The sequence below is a fragment of the Sorex fumeus genome, unplaced genomic scaffold, assembly GCF_029834395.1.
Source record: "Sorex fumeus unplaced genomic scaffold, SorFum_2.1 ptg000122l, whole genome shotgun sequence".
Taxonomy (NCBI): domain Eukaryota; kingdom Metazoa; phylum Chordata; class Mammalia; order Eulipotyphla; family Soricidae; genus Sorex; species Sorex fumeus.
The window spans coordinates 53,552,321-53,571,283 of record NW_026606179.1 but is presented as its reverse complement, the minus strand read 5'-3'; the positions used below and the strand labels follow the sequence as shown (position 1 = coordinate 53,571,283).

Below are 18,963 nucleotides of genomic sequence, written 5' to 3'. Positions count from 1 at the left end.
AATTCACTGTTGACATGTTATAGAGCTAAATAAAATTATACAGAGCAGAGAAGGTGGGTGGTGATTGCTAAACCCAAGTAACTGCTTAGTCAGCAGTATTTTTCTTTATCCCTATATGAATCAGGTCATTTTTAGCCGAAATAAGGGTTCATTTATCTTTATTGTGGGGTTTGAACAAGTTGCAATAATGTTATCTTTCTACACTATAGTAATGAGGACCTGGGGAAATTGAAACTTGAACATTGGTGGTGGTGTAAATGGATACTTCCCATCAGAAGGCTGATTTGGCAATATCTATTCACATTAAAAATATGCCTACCCTCTGGCCCAGTTCTGCTGCTTCTGGGAATTTACCCAGTAAGTACATGAGAACAAATATCTAGTCCTTACACAGTTTTTAGGATCAAAATATTAGAAATAACCTAAATGTACATCAGTGGAACAGTGCTTAGAAAATAACTGCACGGGGGCTGGAGCAATAGCACAGCGGGTAGGGCATTTGCCTTGCATGCAGCCAACCTGGGTTCGAATCCCAGCATCCCATATAGTTCCCTGAGCACCGCCAGGAGTAATTCCTGAGCGCAGAATCAGGAGTAATCCCTGAGAATTGCTGGGTGTGACCCAAAAAGCAAAAAAAAAAAAAAAAAAAAGAGAGAGAGAAAGAAAATTATTGCACATCTCAACAGTGGGCTATTGTGCAGTCCCTAACAGCCACTATTTGCTGCTCGGGGCCTGGGGGTTACTCCAGGTCGTGCTCAGTGGACCATCCAGTGCCGAGGCTTGAACACAGGCCTCCTGTATGCAAAGCATGAAGTCAGCCCTGTGAGCATGAAGTCAGCCCTGTGAGCTCTCTCTGGTTCTGAGTAAGAATCGTTGATAGCTACTTATATGAGCCAACGCAGCTGACCCGAGTTCGATTCCTCCACCCCTCTCAGAGAGCCCGGCAGGCTACCGAGAGTATCTCACCCACACGGCAAAGCCTGGCAAGCTACCCGTGATTATTCAATATGCCAAACACAGTAGCAACAAGTGTCACAATGGAGACGTTACTGGGCCCACTCGAGCAAATGATGAACAACAAACGGGAGGACAGTTTGACAGTTTGACAGTTTGGCTTATATGAGCAATCTCCAAGTATGTATGTATTCACCTCACTGAATAACATGTATATTTGTGCTACTGTGTTTTAAAAGGCAGAGAAGTACATATATAGAATTTGTAGATAACATCGGTGAAAGGGTTTTGATAGTATTACATATCCATTAGATGTTTTGGTTTATTTTGTTTGTTTTTGAGCCACATCTGGTGATGCTTGGGGGTTACCCAGGAATTACTCCTGACACTGCTCAGGTGACCAAATAGGGTGCCTGGGATCAAACCAGGGTTGCAAGGCAAGTGCCCTTCCCACTGTACTAGCTCTCTAACCCCCTAGATATTTCCTAGTTCTAAGAGATTTTCATAACCATCCCATTAAATCTTAGTAACAACTGTATTAATATAGTGATATTTGTTCCACTTTATTTACTTCTGGGTGGACACGCCAGCTATGCTCAGGGAGTATTACTGCCTCTGTACTCCCGGGTGATCCCTGACAGTATTCAGGGAACAATATATGGTAGATCTGAACCATGATCTGCTGCATAAAAGGCAAGCACCGTGGGGCTGGAGCAATAGCACAGCAGGTAGGGCATTTGCCTTGCACACGTCGGACCCAGGTTCGATTCCCAGCATCCCATATGGTCCCTCAAGCACCACCAGGAGTAATTCCTGAGTGCAGAGCCAGGAGTAACCCCTTAATGTTGTTGGGTGTGACCCAAAAAGAAAAAAAAAAGGCAAGCACCTTAATTCCTGTACTATCTTTCTGGCCTCTATTATTTCCGTTTCACAGAAGGAAAAACTGAGGCACAGAAAGACTATAACGTGCTTTAATTCACAAGAATCTGGTGATGATACTTGTTCTCCTTTAAAAGAAAGCCCATGTCTGATTTGCTGTGTTCATGCACGGTCTTAAATTTTATTTATTTACTTGTTTATTTAATGGGACTAGGAATCAGATCCAGGATTTTGTACATATGAGGCACGCACCGGGTGGTGCTCAGTAGCTTCTCCTAACTCTGTACTCAGGAGTCAGTCCCAGTGGTGCTCAGGGGATCGTATGTCGAGCTGTAGATTGAACTTGGATTGGCAGCATGCAAGGCAAACACACCCTACCCATGGCATCAGTTCTTCGGCTCTGCTTCCATTCTTTTCTCTTTTTCTTCTGGTCTGCACTCCTTCCCCCTGCCCTTCGGTGTTGGTGGTGTTACTCTGACCTGCTTTTGCAGACACAGTTGGCTGTGGTGCTTTCACATTTTTGTCTGCTGTGCTCACTGAGCTTTGCACTCCTTTAGTTGAGGTGCTTGTTTGCATACCTGGCAGGGATTGCACCTCCTGGTCATAGCAGTCCTACAGCTTTTAAGCTGCAGTGCCCATCAAGGTGTGCATCCACCTTTACTGCGTGCTTCACACAGCTGGCTCCAGTGTGGCTTGGAAAATGTTTGTGGTGCCAGGACTGCAGACAGAGCTGCCAACATTCTCTCAGGCCTGTGAGACCTGAGTTCTCACGTATGCCCTTATGCCTGAAAACAGGTCCCCTGGTCCCCCCACCCCCACCCCAAATCCCAGGCCTCTCCTTTGGGTCCTTGTTGCCATTGTTTAACTACTGACTAAAACCTTTGAAAAATGCTTAACAACATAGGGGGAGAAAAGTATGATGATACCATTCCATGAAACAACGATCAAGGTTTTTGCTGCCATTTTTCCCCCTCCGGACTGTATGTGTCCCTTATTTTCTTTGCAGTATACTTTTCTTCTTTGATATGTGTGTGGGGTTATCTGAGGATGCTTAGGGGCTACTCCTGGCTGCGTTTCAGGGTTTGTTCCTGGATGTGCTCCATGGGCCAACGTACATGCAGGCTGTGCTCCAGCATTTTGAACTATCTCCCGTGCCCTACAACATATATTTCTTAACATTTGAAAAAAAGAACAGATTCCGATTGGGAAGACAGTTGATGGAGTGTTTGCTTTGCACGTGGGAACCCTGGATTGAATCTCCTCCTGGTTCCCCTCACTAGCATCTCTGGGAGAAGGCTCCCCCAGCTTACCTTCCCCAGTACCATAGGATGTGGCTTACAAAACCAGAAATGGAAAAAAAGAACAGATGCCTTAAACATCTCATCACCACTTTTTGTAGTTGTTAGAATAATGTTATAAAAATAATTAGCATTGTGGAAGGAAATCATTATTAGCAATGATGTTGAGAATGATGGAATCACCATTCGTGTATGCCCAGGTAAATAAATTCAACGCCACTGTTATGCTTGACAAAATATTTTCCCTAATTGACTGAGAAATGCCTTTTAGATGGGGCCAGAAGGTAATACAGCAGATAGGGGGCTTGCCTTGCCTCCATCTGACTCACATTAGATCTCTGACATCACATATGGTCCCCAGAGCCCAGTCAAGAATGATCCCTGAGTGCAGAGCCAGGGGAGAGCCCTAAGCACTGCTGGGTGTGGCCCAAACATTAAATGAAAAAACAAAACAAAAACGCCTTGCCTTTTAGAGTTGGTTTGGATCACTATCTAAATTAAGGTCTGCTACACATTCAGATGCTAGATCTCTAAGGCTATTTAAATTCCATCAGTCTGCCTTCACTTTATTTTTTAAAAGATTTTCTTATTGCAGGATGTACTCAATCTATATAGGCAAGCACTGACTGGAAGAAAGGACAAAACAAATCGACAGAGCCAAACACTGTACATTAGGAGATTCTGGAACCTGGTTTTAATTAGAAACACTGCAAGTGGCTATAAGCCAAACACTGCACATTTGGAGGTTTTGGAACCTGGTTTTAATTAGAAACACTGCAAGTGGCTATAAAGATAGTATTTCTAAATTCGAACAAACCTCAGATGGCAACACGCAGTTCCCTTCTTGTCACAAGACCATCCCATCACAGTTCAAAAAACCACAGTTTTGATCCCAGTAGAATACAGCTTCTAGAGTGGGGGGCAGGGTGGCCTCTTTCTGGAAGCTCCGAGTCCAGAAAGCCCCTTGTTAACGCCAAGCCCTGACAGATTTTCAGTTTAAAAACAAAGATTAGCAAAGGGGGGTTATTCTGGGAGAACGTGGTGCGGAGGAAATATATTCCTGAATTAAATAAAGAGTACAGACTAGTGGTTCGAGTTGAAAGAGCAGTCAGACTTGTTTAAAAACCGGCAAGGCCAGAGCGGTAGTACACCGGGTGGGGCGCTTGCCTGGCACGCAGCCGACCAGGCTTCGATCGATCCCCGCGTCCCGTATGGTCCCAGCCCACTAGGAGTGATCCCTTGGCTGCAGAGCCGGGAGTAAGCCCCGAGCACCGCCTGGTGCGGGACGCGGGGGATCTGAGAGCTCTGGGGGAGAGACGGGGGCTGCGGGGAAAACGGTGGTATCGATACACCTAACTGTCTAAGTAAACCACGCCAGATGGCACCAAGGGGAGAGTGCAAGGTCGGATGAAGGCATAAGGTTGATTGTTGGACCTAGAGGAGGTTGATCGAAACCTGCTCGGTCACTCCTCCCGGAAGAAACCAACTCTAGGCGGAGTGATCCCGGAGCCAGCGCGGCCCGGCGGAGCGCCGCAGCCAATCCCAGGCATGGGCAGGGCAGCACGGCAGCCGGGTTTCTCCGGGAGTGGACAGAATGTCAAAGTGCAAGACCAGGCTCACGGCCACGGTCCCCAAGACCCGACAGGGCCACACCTCCCCGGCAGGTGACTCAGGGAGTGACGTCGCACAGCACGCGCCGTGCCTCCGCCGCGGGAAGTAGTCCCCGGCCGCGCCGGTTCCGACGGGAGCCGGGCGACGGCGCTCACAGGCTCTCTGGAGCTTTAGTCCCGGGAGCGGCGGGCGCGCAGCCAATCCCGGGGCAGAGGGGCGTGGCTCTTCCGCCTTCCTTCCGCGGATCCCTCCGCCCGCCGTGCCTGTGCTGAGGCTGGCGGGGTAGCCATTTTGGATGCTGAGATTTTTCTGGTTCCGGAGACGTGTCTCAGCCGTTTTTCGCTCCTGGATTCCGTCAGGTGAGCGCGGCGTCCTCCGCGTCAGGGGTCTGTGCCTTCCCCCGCGCGCCCACTCGGGACTCCTCTGCCCGAGCTCCGGTTCCGGGCGTCGCGGCGCCCGGCGGGGGCATTCGAAAGCGAAAGGCCGGCGCCCGTGGCGGCGGCAGCCGTGGGGTCCGGCCGGAGCGCGGCGCCCGGCCACGGAAGACGCCCAGCTCGGCTGCGGGGGCTCGTGCTCCGGGTGCGGACCCCGGGACCCCCACGCCGCTTCCCGGGTGGCAAGGGTGGGGGCACCCCTCGCGCCCGCCCGCCCGCGCGTGGGCCGGCCCCTTCCGGTTCTGCTTTTGCGTCTTTGTTGCTTTTTGCTGTTATCGTTTGGGGTTCGGGGGGTGCCCCCCGCGGTGTCGGGGCTCCAACCAGGGTTGACCGTTAACTGTCTGCTTAGGAATTAATTTTTAAAACGATTGTTAGTAAAATTTTTTTTTTAAATACGAACATTCCCAACAGACCAAAAGTCACGGGTGTGATGAATCCTCTCGTCATCCAGGTACAGCGACTAGTTGAGGACCAGGCAGGCCTAATTTGTGGTCTCTTTGCGTATTTATTTAATGTAATAAGAGCATATTGTGGTCCCTTAGCGTATTTATTTAATGTAATAAGAGCATATTGATCCAGTCCTCTTCGCCTTTTGGAACCCGGTCTGCAGCTAATAGTGTTTCTCCCTCCGACGCTGCATAGTATCCCGAGCAGGGCGTCTCGGGGTTAGAAGCCGAAAGGGTTGGTATTACTTTTCATTTTACCTTTTTTTTTTTTTTTTTATGTTGAGGGGGCCTCTCCAGCGGTTTGGAGGAGGTACAGGAACCCTGGGCATGCCAAGCCTGTGCCCCAGCCCCTCCCTTGGTTTATCAGCTGACCCAGTATTGCAGTTGAAAGATACCCAGTTGAAGTCTTTGCACGTTTTAAGTAGTATTTTTAGTCCACATTTCAGACTTCTCTCTCCCTCTTGTTTTTTGCCGCTAACTTTTGAATGTCCAGAATCCCCATCTCCAGTCTACATAACGTAAATTCTCATTTCTTTAAAATGGTCAAAGGCCTGGAGCCCCCTGGGGCACCCTAAACAGCTCTCCATCAAAATAGTAATAATAGAGTACTCATAAGCTGCAAAGTTCCTCTCTAGCTCCCCACACTTGCCTTACATGTCCGAAACCCTGTTTTCAACCCTTGGCACCAGAAAATAGATACTCTGATTTGTATGTGACCTATGTTGAGTTTGAAATATGGCTAGGGAGTCAGGGAGAGAGCTCAGAGGGCCAGTGTGATTATTTCACCCCTCCATGGGGAGCTTCCCTGAGCAGTGAGTACCATCCGTCTCCACCCACAAACTCAGTCCCCCCCCCCCTTACATATTCAAAATTACTGTAAGGAATGTGATTCAAGGGGAGGAAACCCTGATTTCCATCCCTGGCACTGCATGGCCCCAGACTCTGTTGGGCATAGCTCTGGTTAGCCTTTAGCTCTAACCTGACCCTTAGGCCCCTGGCCCAGCAGAGCTTTGCATGGTGTGGTCACTATGAGAAGGTGTTGTGAATAGTAACCTAATGAAATGCTTTCAGGTGCAAGAGTACTGGTATCAGTGCTAATCATCTGACATTACATCAATGTTAGAAGGTTAGGAAATGAATAAAAATTTCTTTCTTGGGCCACATCCAGTGATGTTCAGGGGTCACTCCTGGTGGGACTTGGGGGATCATACGGGGGGGGCCAGGGATCAAACCCAGGTTGACCCTATGCAAAGCAGACAGCCCTGCCTGCTGTACTCTCTCTAGCCCTGAGTATTTTTGGAGCTATCGACCTTTAATAGTTTAGTATTCCTGTTGCTGTTTTTAGCTGCTTTAACTAGAGTTTTTAGGATCAAGGGCCGCTTCTACAAAATGTGTCATTGGGGCAGCTTTATCAGAGTATTTCCACACACCTGTTGGTAGCTGCCTAGACACCTCAGGTTCTGTAGCAGAACAGGTCCTGTAGCTCATAGTTGATGCTGCAGTTGTGCAGTGCAGTTTTGTACTCCAAGGCAGCCTTGTGGTTCTGAGGGGGCAGTATCTTCTGTCCCCTCAGGTAGTGTGATGAGCTCAGTCCACCCTTTACAGTTCCCCTTATTCATAATGGAGGGATTATCCAGCTTTAAAGTGATAAGAGACCTCTGGACGAGTTTTACCAGTTTTACGAGTTCAAGTGAGGAATGAAGAAGAACTTAAAGGGCACATGAAGCTGCTATTGTGCTGTGATGGTCTTCACTAATAAAAAGTTACAGATCTATATGTAAATGGATGTAGGATGTTGAGAATAAATTGCAATCACCAGGTCATAAGCCTTTTATGGGGTTTATAGTTCAAGCATACAGTTATTTTTATGTCATGCTCCGTTATATTGTGAGTTCCTTCAAATGCTAATAAGGTCAGGTTTTACTTAAATGCCTTTTGTCTAGGGTAGGGTAGCACCTAGACAGTAATTGAAAGACTAGCACTTAGTATTTGGTAGAATAACACTGAACAAATGTAGGTGAGAGAGTGCCAGTAAAGCTGTTGAGTCACCACATGGTCTTAGACTAATAACCTCTGGGTCATGAAAAAAAATGTATTCATTTATTTTTGGTTGTGACCATATCTGGTGGGGGCTACTCCTGGCAGTATATTCAGGGATCACCACTGGCAGTGCATGGGACCATTCCATGCCAAGGCTTGAACCCATGCCTCCGGCGTGCTAAGCACACGCACACCCTGTTGAACTAACTCACCAACCCTTTTGTGGGCCACACCTGGTGGTGCTTGGGGTACCATGCAGTGCTAGGGATTAACTTGGTGCTCCTGAAGACACAGCATCTATTCCAGACCTTTGAGCTATCTCCTGGATCTATGTCCATGCATGCATGATAACATCCACCCTCATTTCCATGAGCAGTAGGAATGTTTCCGTGAGGGTTAGAACAAAAAAACCACACCCAGCTTCGAAGAAATTGGGTGTGGGTTTGTTTTTTAATTTTAGGTCACAGCCCAGTGGAGCTCAGGGGTTACTCTTGTCTCTGTGTTCAGGTATCACTCCTGGTGGAGCTCAGGGGAACATAGGGAGCCAGGGGATTGAACCTAGATCAGCTGCCTGCCAGGCAAGCACCCTGCCTGCTGTCCTGTCTCTCCAGCCGCATCTTTGAGGTCTTTTTCAGGTAGTTTTTTTTGGGGGGGGGGGGGTCACACCTGGCGATGCATAGGGATTACTCCTGGCTCTGCACTCAGGAGTTAACTCCTGGCGATGGTCAGGGGATCATATGGGATGCTGGGAATTGAACCCGGGTCAGCCGCGTGCAAGGCAAACGCCCTACCCGCTGTGCTATCTCTCCAGCCCCAAAACAGATTCTATTTAGAGGATTTTTGAAGAGAAGGAGGAAGAGAAAGTGGGGGAGAGTGGAGAATAAGAGAGACAGTAACACGCTCAAGAGAGAATGCGGGCTTCTCCAAGGGCTGAGAGGGCCCCTACACACACCCTAGCATTAGACAGGAAAGCATGAAAGTCCACATCTTAAGAGGGGAGATGCAGGCGACACATGTGCTTGGTCATGCAGGTGCAAGCAGCACATGGGCTCGGGCAGCATATGCACCCATCTCCACTTCTTGTCAGGTTCTCCACAAGGGCCTGGCCAGCGCCTGTGCAGGGGCTGTGACCAGAGGCTTGTCGGCGTCTGTGCAGGGAGGAGTCTGATCACGAGTGCTGGGCACCAGCTGTAGCACCAAGGTCAAGCATGCCTGTGTTGACCAGGGGATTTACAGCAGCAAGTGCTTGGCCCTTCTAAGTCATTGGGCTTGGGCAGCAACCGGGGATTGAGACTTGAGATCCCAGGCGCTTGAGAGTCGAATTCACGCAGGTCTGGCCAGTGCCCCGGGCTCCAAGACTGGCAGCGGCAGGGATCTGAGGCTGGACATCAGTCCCAGTGAGTGACAGCGTATCCCCTGTGCCTGGCAGGGCCATGCCTAGGCCCACCTCGCAAGGGTGCACTGTGACTGTGGGTCCCTCCTGCTAACTGATGATGCTTTAGGTCAATATAGTGCTTCGTGTGTGTGGAAATGTGGCTTACCTGTTACTTGCCAGCCAGGGAGTGACTCCTGTCTAGAGCCAATATTTCGGGGAGGGAAGGAGCAGCCCAGCAGCCCAGGAGGCTGGGGGACTGTTCCTGGTGATGTTCAGCTGGGTGTGAGCCTGATGCTGCTTGTCCTGAGAATGTGGCGCTGCTTGGGCCCAGGAACATTGGGGACCAACAGAGCCGGGTGGTCCTAGGGATTATGCTTGGAGCCTCATGAGACATGGCATCTGCTGAAGCCCTTTGAGCTATTACCCTAGCCCCTACCCTATAGTTTTTTGCCTTCCATTCCAGTGTGGTTACTGGAAGATGCAATTGTAGGCTTGGAATACAGGTGTTTGCCCACCCAGTAGAAATCTTTCCTCGTTTGCAGCTTATTGACCCTGGTGGGTTTCTTTTCTCCGTGAGGTTCTCTCTCAGGTCCTCTCCCTTCTTCCCTTGCAGGGTTGTAAGGGTTTCCTCAGCAGGGTTCCGGGTTCCTTTGGGTATTAACCCAGTTAAATTGGGTGTAGATTCGCTCTGATTGTGGAAAGAGATTCATAACATCGATTCTCTCCATTTGGTGTCCTGGCCCCCTCCCTCTTTTTGCACTTTAGAACTGTTTTCATCATTTCTAATGTCAAATCCACAGCCAGTGTCAGTAGTTGTGTTTAGATTTTCAAGGAACTGCCTAACTTTCCATAGTGATTGATTATGTTACAATCTCACCTGCAGTGCATGTGAGTACCAACCTGGCTGACACTTATTTTTTCTGTCCTGTGCTTGATAATGGCCCATCCTAATGGGTGAGAAGTAATAACCTCGTTGTGACTTGACTTGTAATTCTCTAATTATTAATGAGAGCATATTTTCAAATGCTTGTTGATTATTTTGTATATTTAGAGAATTCTATTCAAGTTGCTGGGAGAATAAAGTTGTAAGTTCTTACAAAAATTAAAATTATGGTGATGGGTATTAACTAGACTTAACCATGTAATCATTTCACAAAATATACAAAAATAGAAAATTACTGTGTTCTATACCTGAAACTAATATGTTCACCTCAATTAGAAAATATGGCTCAAGAGAAATCTTGACATTGTTATGTTATTTTTTTTTAATCTGTGGGGAGGGTGCTCCTAGACAGTGCACAGGCCAGTCCCAGTGATACCAGCCAACTGGATCAGACTAGTCACTGCTCTAGCCAGGAAATGCTGCTTTGGCATCCTTTTTTTGCAGAGTGGAAGTTCCTTTAAAGTAGGGTCTGGGGACCTCCAGAGCTGCACCAGCAGTATTTGGGAGGAACCTTATGGTATTGGAGATCAAACTGGCACTGACCCTGGTCCAGTCTCTCTGGCCTCCATCTTTGGGGAGTTATGCAAGTGGCTGAAGGAAGTCAGAGCCCCTTAATATGAATTCCAGGACACTGTTTATTACTTGGTGGCACTTACTACAAAGAAATGCTGGTTTGCTTTTTTGTATTTTGGTTACAGATGTGATTTTTTTTTTCCTGACTAGATGAGGACAGTAACGATTGTACTTTGATAATACATCTCCAGTCTTTATGTCAGTGTAAAAGCTAGTCAAGAAACCATTTGGAGGTTAAGAAGAATCTATCAGTCTACAATTTTAGTACTGACAGTGTTGTATATGATTCAAATTGTTGATTTGGCTGCAGAGAGATAGCCCTGCTCTGCCTGCAGGTTCCAGTCTGGACGACGCTTCCCGTTCCCCCAGAGGCAGCCCCAGGCACAGAGGTCAGCCCTGTGGGCCTTCCCTTAAAGCCAGACCCTCTCCCCTGCCAGAGACGTTCCAGCGCCCATGTTTTCTTTTTTAGGTGTCTTTTTTAGGTGTCTTTACTGCTTTTTTTTTTAGGTGTCTTTACTGCTCAGCACTGGCTAAATAACAGCAATGGCTCATTACTGTTTGCTGGCCATCTTTCATCTTCATTGGGGATGCCTCAGAGTACTGTTGGGTTGTGCATAGTGCCGGAGCATACCATAGCACCTGAGAGCTTTTTTTTAGTTTTCAGAATGCATTTCCTTTTTTTTTTTTTTTTTACTTTTATTGAATCACTGAGATAGACCCTGTTCATGATTAGATATCAGTCATACATTATTCCAGCACCCATCCCCCACCAGTGTACACTTCACAGCACCAGCGTCCCCCGGTTCCCTCCCATCACCCTCCACCCCCTGCCTGCCTCTATGGTAGGAGCTTTCTTCTCTCTCTCTCTCTCTCTCTTTCTCTTTCCCTCTCCTTCCCTCCCTCCTTTTTGAGCATTGTGTTTTGTAATATTGATACAGAAAAGCACCTGATATCTTTAAATAGGGCTGGAGAGATAGCACAGCAGGTAGGGTGTTTGCTTTGTATGCACCTGGCCCGAGTTCGATTCCTCCGCCCCTCTTGGAGAGCCCAGCAAGCTACCCGTGACGTAACAAGTCTCACAATGTTACTGGACCCGCTCAAACAAATCGATGAACACCAGGAGGACAGTGACTTCTTTAAATAATTGCCAAATTGCTCAGGGGGCTTAGAATTATGATAGCAATGATACGTCATGAATTGTATGTAGTGCCATGATCCAGCTGTACTGAGCTTGTGATTCTCAGAAAGAAAATTTGTTGTTCTAGAGCTGGAGCAATTGTACGGTGCATAGGGTGCTTGCCTTACATGTAGATGACCTGGGTTCTATCACTGGCAACCCATATGGCCCTCTGAGCACCATGCCAGGATTAATTCTTGAACACAGAACTAGGAGAAACCCTTAAACATCACTGGTTGTGGCCCTCAAAACAAATAAAATGTATCGTTCTCTCTGGTACCTTGGACTTTGCATGTGCCGTTTTCTCCATCTCATGTAGTCATACCCTCTTGGAGGAGGGAGGGTGGCAGACTACACCCAGCAGTTCCCAGGGCTTATTTCTGACTCAGTGCCCAGGGATCTTGGCAGGGCTTGGGGGATCCGTATGTGGTGCTGGGGATCACATCTGCATGGTGTGACCCCCAGCTTGGCTACATGCAAGATAAGCAACGTACCTGCTCTGCTGTTCTATCATTCTGGTCCCGTCATACCCTCTTTTTACCTTACAAACAAGCTTTATTTTTTTTTTTTAAACTCAGCTCAGGCCTTCTCTCCTTCTGGAAGGCACTTTCAGCCTTCTGGACTGGACTGGAAGATTGTTTTGTTGAGGGCGGGGACGGGGTGCTCTCCCGTTCGTTGTAGGGTTCACCATCCTTGGCTTTTTACCCATCAGATAACAGTTCTTACAATCAAGACAAACTGAAATGTCTCTGGGCGTTGTGAAATACCCTTTTAGGAGCAAAAGTCACTTCCATTGAGAATCATTCTAGAGTTGTCCTTGCCAAACCATGTTGTAGTCCCCAGGGTTTCTTAGATCTATGTCGGGAGAAGGTAGTTCATTTGAGGGCAAGGACTACTGGGCCTTAGTGTTTTAGTTTCAGACTACTATAAGAGATATTGTGTAAACAATTTGTTGTGGATTGAATATAACTCAGATGCTTTATGACATATATAAGCGTCTTTATAACTTAGAGTGGGGTTAATTATCAAATGTAGAATAAAGGTTTGCGGAGATAATTTCACAAAAGGAAAAATACCTCTGGTACTTCGCATTATTATTATTATTACTATTATTATTTTTTCTTTTTGGGTCACACCTGGTGATGCACAGGGGTTACTCCTGGCTCGAACACTCAGGAATTACTCCTGGCAGTGCTTGAGGAACCATATGGGATGCTGGGAATCAAACCCGGGTTGGCTTCATGCAAGGCAAATGCCCTACCCGCTGTTCTGTCACTCCAGCCTCTGTATTAATTTTTAATGCCCAAGCAGACATATAGTATTCTTTCTCACTTTGAATATCTTTAGATTATCTTTTGTTTACTTTGTTAGATCTAGGTTATGTTTATTTAATTTTTGTGTTGGGAACTTAAAGCCAGAGCCACATGCATGCAAGGCATATTGCTCTACCACTGGAATACATCCTGAGTCTGTCACTTAATACATTACATACTTTTGGGCAGGAGGGGCGGTACCCAGCTGTGCTGAGGGCTTATTGCTGGTTGTACACTCAAGTTCACTCCTGGTGGGGCTCAGAAGACCATATGTGGTGCTGGGGTTAGAACATGATCAACCACACGCAAGGGCTCCAGCTGTCCATTACGTGTTTAGAAGTTTGTCTGGAGTTAACCAAAAGATTGTTCTGCCTTGAAACAATGCAGTTGTCAGTGCACAAAATATAACCTAAGGTTTTGTTGATTGTGAGCCTACTACTTAGTTGAAATCTTGGTAAATAGATTTTTCGTTGTTGTTGATTTTATGGAGTAGGTTTAATTCCCTTGAACTTTTCACCCTGGGCATGTAGGAAGGTAATTTTTAGTTATTTTTCTGTGATTCTACTCTTTTCTGAAGGCTGGCACTTGATTTGAATTGTTGAGGTGAGGATACTTTTCAATTTGGTTCTAACTTTGATACTTCAATTCCCACCACTACCCATATGGGTTTGTTTATTTATTTATTTATTTTTAATAATTAAGAGACCTGCCTGTCCCTTTGGGTGTGTTTTTTTTTTTTTTGTCTCCCCTCTTCCCCACCTGTTCCCCCACTGTTGCTGCTGGGATGAACGGATCACACACATCTGTGGTGCTCACACACTTGGTCCGGTGCTCACCAAGGGTTGTACTTTACTATTACTTTTTAATTTTTTTTAAATTGAATTCCCGTGAACTAGACCATTACAAAGCTGTTTTTGATTGGGTTTCAGTCATACAATAATCCAGCTTGGGTTTCAGTCATACAATGATCCATCGTCTTATGGTGACAGCTTTGGGGTGCGGACATGACTACTGAGGCTTCTGGAAGTGCAGGGAGGTGGGGAGAGGTAGTCTGTCCTGACCCTGAAAAAGCCTGGCGAGTTCAGTCACAAAACCCACATACCTGAATTTTCAGCAGATTATATCTCGGTGAGGTCCATCCTGAGATGGTGGAGTCCAGCGGGGGGCATGGCTGTAATTTTGGATTGTGGAAGCAAGTGGCTGCTGGGGGCTCTGCTTGGGTGGGCACCAGGCTAACTCATTCCCCTCCTATTTACCCTTGTCTGTTCAGTTTTGTGCGGTCCAAGATTAACTGCAACTTTTGATATCTTTTGAGATTCATTTATGGATCTGTGAAATAAGGCTTGATCGCATCTCTGCACTGCTTTGCAAGCTCGGATGTTAGCTTGCGGTTGCCTGAGGCATGCGCCAAACCATGCTGGCGAATTAGCTCAAGAGTTTTCGAAGATAGGTGATTTTTTGTGGCTATCTCTCTCTTGGCGTTCCTCGCACATTCATGGAGGTGCTGAACCAGTTGATCGTATTCCTCGTCAATGTTGTCAACAATGGCATCTTCCCATGTTGCCGCAATAGTACCAAAGAGTTCCCAGTTGGTGGTCATTCTGGGAGTTCTCTTTTTGAACTTTGCAGCCCTTTCTCCCCGCTCTGTGAAGTAGAATTTTGCACGAAGGAGACGGTGGTCCGATCCCGTTCGAAATTTTGGGACAACAGCGACATCAGTCAGGCAAAACCATCGATTGAATATGATGTGGTCTATTTCGTTGTGGAATCGTCCACGGGGAGACTCCCATGTCCATCGTTTAGATTCTGCCTTCTGGAACTGTGAGTTACCATGAATGGTCTTGGTCGACATGATGAACTCAGACAGTCTCTCACCCTGTTCGTTTCATTCTAGGCCATGGGTCCCGATGTGAAGTTCTTCAGCTGATCTTCTCGGTCCTATCTTGGCATTAAAATCACCCACAGTGATCTTGTAGAAGGTGTGGTCTTCTTTATAGAACGTCTCTAGCTCCACGTAGAACTTCTCGATTTCTCTTTCATCATAATGAGATGTTGGTGCGTAGACAACGAAGATAGAAACTGCAGGCAGTGAGCCACATCTATTCAAATGTAAACGTCCGATTCGGGTTGTTAGGCATTCGAATGAATCAATGCTCTTGGCCAAGTTTGTGTTGACAAGGACACCGACGCCTCCAACACCTCTTTTATCGCATGTTCCGAGGAACAATTCTTCTCCAGTGTCGAAAACGGCATGGTGAGATTCGTGCCTTCTTGTCTCGGTCAGACCAATGATGTCGTACTTGATCATGCGCGCTTGTACCATCAGATCCTCGATGGATGCATCTGATGCTAGCGTACGTGCATTGAAAGTACAGACGATCATTTTTGTCTTCCTTCGTTGTGGCAGCCTAGGTCAGCCTTGAGATTTTGTCGGCTTCTCCTTTCTCATCCTTCTCAGTGCTGCCATGTCGGTGAAGCCTTCAGGGTCAGGTGAATGAGACCAGTTGTAGTTACTGGTTTTGGCATATCGAATACACAGCGGATAGCTTGCCTGGCTCTTCCGTGCGGGCGGAATACTCTCGGTAGCTTGCCAGTCTTTCCCAGAGGGATAGAGGCTTTTGGGGCGACCTCTAATCACCCTTGTAGGTGTTACCATATTTGAACCCTATCAAATATGGTACGACAATTCCGGAAGATGGGTATTTAGTATCTTATGATGTGTCGTGCGGCCGCAAAGCCGCCGCACGGGTCCGGAAAGCATCCTGGAGTGTGGCGACGGCTGGGTAGTGGAAGTAGTGTTTATGAGAAACAGCCTCGTTCCTGACGCCCCATTCGCTCTCAATGGAATGACCATCTCCGAATGCAACAGCTACGTGTACCTAGGTCGAGAGGTCAACATGACAAATGACCTGGCACCCGAGCTGCGCAGGAGGAAGAGAGTGGCTTGGAACGCCTTCAAGAACATCGAAGAAATAGCTAAGAGGACGAAGAACCTCCGACTCCGGGCACATCTCTTTGATTCCACTGTTCTTCCTGCATTAACATATACCTCAGAGACCAGGGCCCTACGCAAACAAGATGAGAACGCCATTCAGGTCTCCCAAAGAAGAATAGAAAGAGCTATGCTTGGAATATCACGTTTCACTCAAATGAGAGAAAGAATCCAGAGTTCTGACATCCGTCGACGATCAAGAATCAGGGACGCTGTCTCATTTGCCAAGGTGTCGAAAATCAGATGGGCTGGTCACGTAATGAGATTTAAAGACGATCGCTGGACTAGAGCTGTTACCGACTGGATTCCATGGGATGTCAAAAGACCGTGTGGCCGCCCACCTACCAGATGGTCAGACGTCTTCATCAAGATCATGAACAATCGGTTTGAGGCCCTTCACGTTCCTGGAGCGAACAGATGCCATTGGGCTACACTAGCACGCGACAGGGACAAATGGAGACGTTACTGGCGCCCGCTCGAGCAAATCGACGACTAACGGGAAGTTAAGTGATTAAGTGAAGTGAAATAAGGCTGAAGAGCTTACATGGTGGTGCTCGAGTTGGTTTGTGGGGGTGACTGCCAGTGATTCCAGGAATATTGGGAAGTCAGGGGAGGTAGCCCATCCCGACTCAGAGAAAGGCTAAAGATTCCAGTTACAAAACCTGCATACCTGAATTTTCAACAGGTTGATGTCTCGGGGAGGTCCGTCCTGAGACAGTGGAGTCTGGCCAGAGGCCTGGCGATTTTTGGATTGAGGGAGCTCACGGTTGCCAGGGGCTCTGCTTGTGCAAGCACCAGGCTGACCTGCCTCCCCCCATCCCACTCCCGTCCCATTTACCCTGATCTGTTCAGCCTTGCGCAGGTCTGAGATGAACTGCGGTTTTTGATCTCTTGAGATTTCTTTATGGGTCTTGAAGCAAGGCCAATAGAGGAGATTGTATAGCCGAGCTGCAGGTGGTTTGTGGGTGTGGCTCCCAAATACCTAACTTTTGACTGTTTAATTTCTCAGGAAACTTGGCCCCAAGGTGTTGGGGTTTGGTCAGAGGCACAGTGGCAATTTTGGAGTATCAAGAAGCCTGAAGGCACCATCAGGCTGTTGATGCACTTTTCCCTGCAGGTCCAGGTTGACCTGCTGGTGGCACCATACCCCCAGAGTTGCACTGCAGCTGTATGCTTGTATGCTTACTTGCTGGGCTCACACTCACAGTGCTTGGACATCTTTTCAGCTTGGTACTCGCTGAGCAGCCCATGATAATCCACACACGAGGGGTTCTAGACAGCAGAGCTGCCAGGTGCAAACAGCTGAGCCGACGGAATCATGCGGACATGCACCAGGGATTGAACACTCATCCATGTGCTTCCAAATGAGGCGTTGTAGCCAGAGGCATCTCCCAACCCCCTTTACTCGTCGCACTTTAGAGCACCACATACTCATTTTATCAGTCACTGTGTTCTTCAAGCTCTGCGTGTTACATGGTGAACCTGATCACACCTATCACTTGCCATTGCTGCCCCCATCTGAGCTGTTTCATCTCGTGTCTAGACTATAGAAACAACGTCCTTAGTCCTGCTCTCGTGGTTATCCCCCGTCAGTTCTCTACACGACAGCCAGAAATGTGAATCAGATGTCACTTGCCAATTTGACTCCGATTTATCGTTTCAGCTAATCCACCCTGTAACTGCTCTACATCTCTGAACTAATTTTAACTTGAAAATAGTCCTGGTGCTTTTTGTCTTTCCCCAGGAGGATTAGCACAGCATGCTGGGCTCTGGATTTAAAGCTGAGCGTCTACGAGTCAATTTGAGATTAGTCATAAATCGTCTTAAACTGTTGGAGAAAAAGAAAAGTGAGTAATGCATGATTGCCTTGTGTTTTCTTTCCCAAAATATGTCACTGAGTTCTAGCAGCCCCAGTACTCTCTTTCAGAGTAGTACTCTAAAGTTTTGAGGATCTCTTATCCTTTAAACTTTGAATCTGTTTCTTCTATCCTTTGTGGCTAGTTGGACTGAATGAATGGGGCAGGGAAAGGAACATATTTAATTGCTGTGGAATAGATGATGTGCATACTAAGGTGGAAATTTCTGGCTTCACAAATTGTATGTCAGGTGATAGTGGATTAGACTTTCTAAGGGCTGAGCTGGGTATAGTAGCAGTAGTAGAAATACCCACTTCTTGCTGTTGTCGGGACGTCTGCCTGCAGGCCAGGGCCGAGTGTATTGCCTTCTCCTGTGTGACTGGTGGGATTTGTGCTTTAGCTGAATTGGCCCAGAAAGCACGGAAGGAAATTGCTGATTATCTCGCTGCTGGGAAGGATGAACGAGCTCGGATCCGAGTGGAGCACATTATCCGGGAGGACTACCTGGTGGAGGCCATGGAGATCCTGGAGCTGTACTGTGATCTGCTGCTGGCTCGGTTTGGCCTCATTCAGTCTATGAAGTAAGAGTTTCATCTCTCTTTTAAGTGGGGGGGCCACACACAGTGGTATTTGGCCTGGTGATGAGACCCTGGTGATTTGGTGCTGGGAACAGTCAGGACCACATTGATGTGGTAGGTATTTTTTGGGGGGGTGTCTGTGTTATATGGTTCTGGAGATCAAACTCAAGGCCTTGCACATGCTAGATATATATGTGTATATATATATGTGTGTGTGTATATATATATATATATATATACACACACACACACACACACACACATACTGTTCCACCTGAGCCCTCTCATTTGTTTGCCTATTTTTGGTTTGCGGGCCATATTCATTCGTCCTCAGGGCTTAAAAGTTCTGCTTAGGGATCACTCCTGGTGGTGCTTGCGGGACCATATATGGGATGCCAGGGATCAAATCCCAGGTCTGCTGCAAGCAAGACAAATACCCTTGTACTGTCCCAGTGTACTGTCACTCCTGTTTTGTCTTTTAAAAGTGCCTTTGA

General features: G+C 47.4%; 1 protein-coding gene across 3 annotated transcripts in view; it reads left to right on the top strand.

The window, feature by feature from the left end:
* Nucleotides 1–18,963, top strand: part of IST1 (IST1 factor associated with ESCRT-III) — a 31,983-nt gene that overhangs the window by 3,039 nt on the left and 9,981 nt on the right. For 2 of the 3 annotated variants that reach the window (XM_056136628.1, XM_056136626.1), the window contains exons 1-3: nucleotides 4,974–5,101; nucleotides 17,780–17,882; nucleotides 18,292–18,472. In XM_056136628.1, coding sequence (XP_055992603.1) covers nucleotides 17,795–17,882; nucleotides 18,292–18,472 — 269 coding nt within the window. In that variant the 5' untranslated portion in view covers nucleotides 4,974–5,101; nucleotides 17,780–17,794. Of the gene's footprint in view, nucleotides 1–4,973; nucleotides 5,102–17,779; nucleotides 17,883–18,291; nucleotides 18,473–18,963 lie in introns of those variants that run through there. The other variant, XM_056136627.1, reaches the window with a different exon arrangement.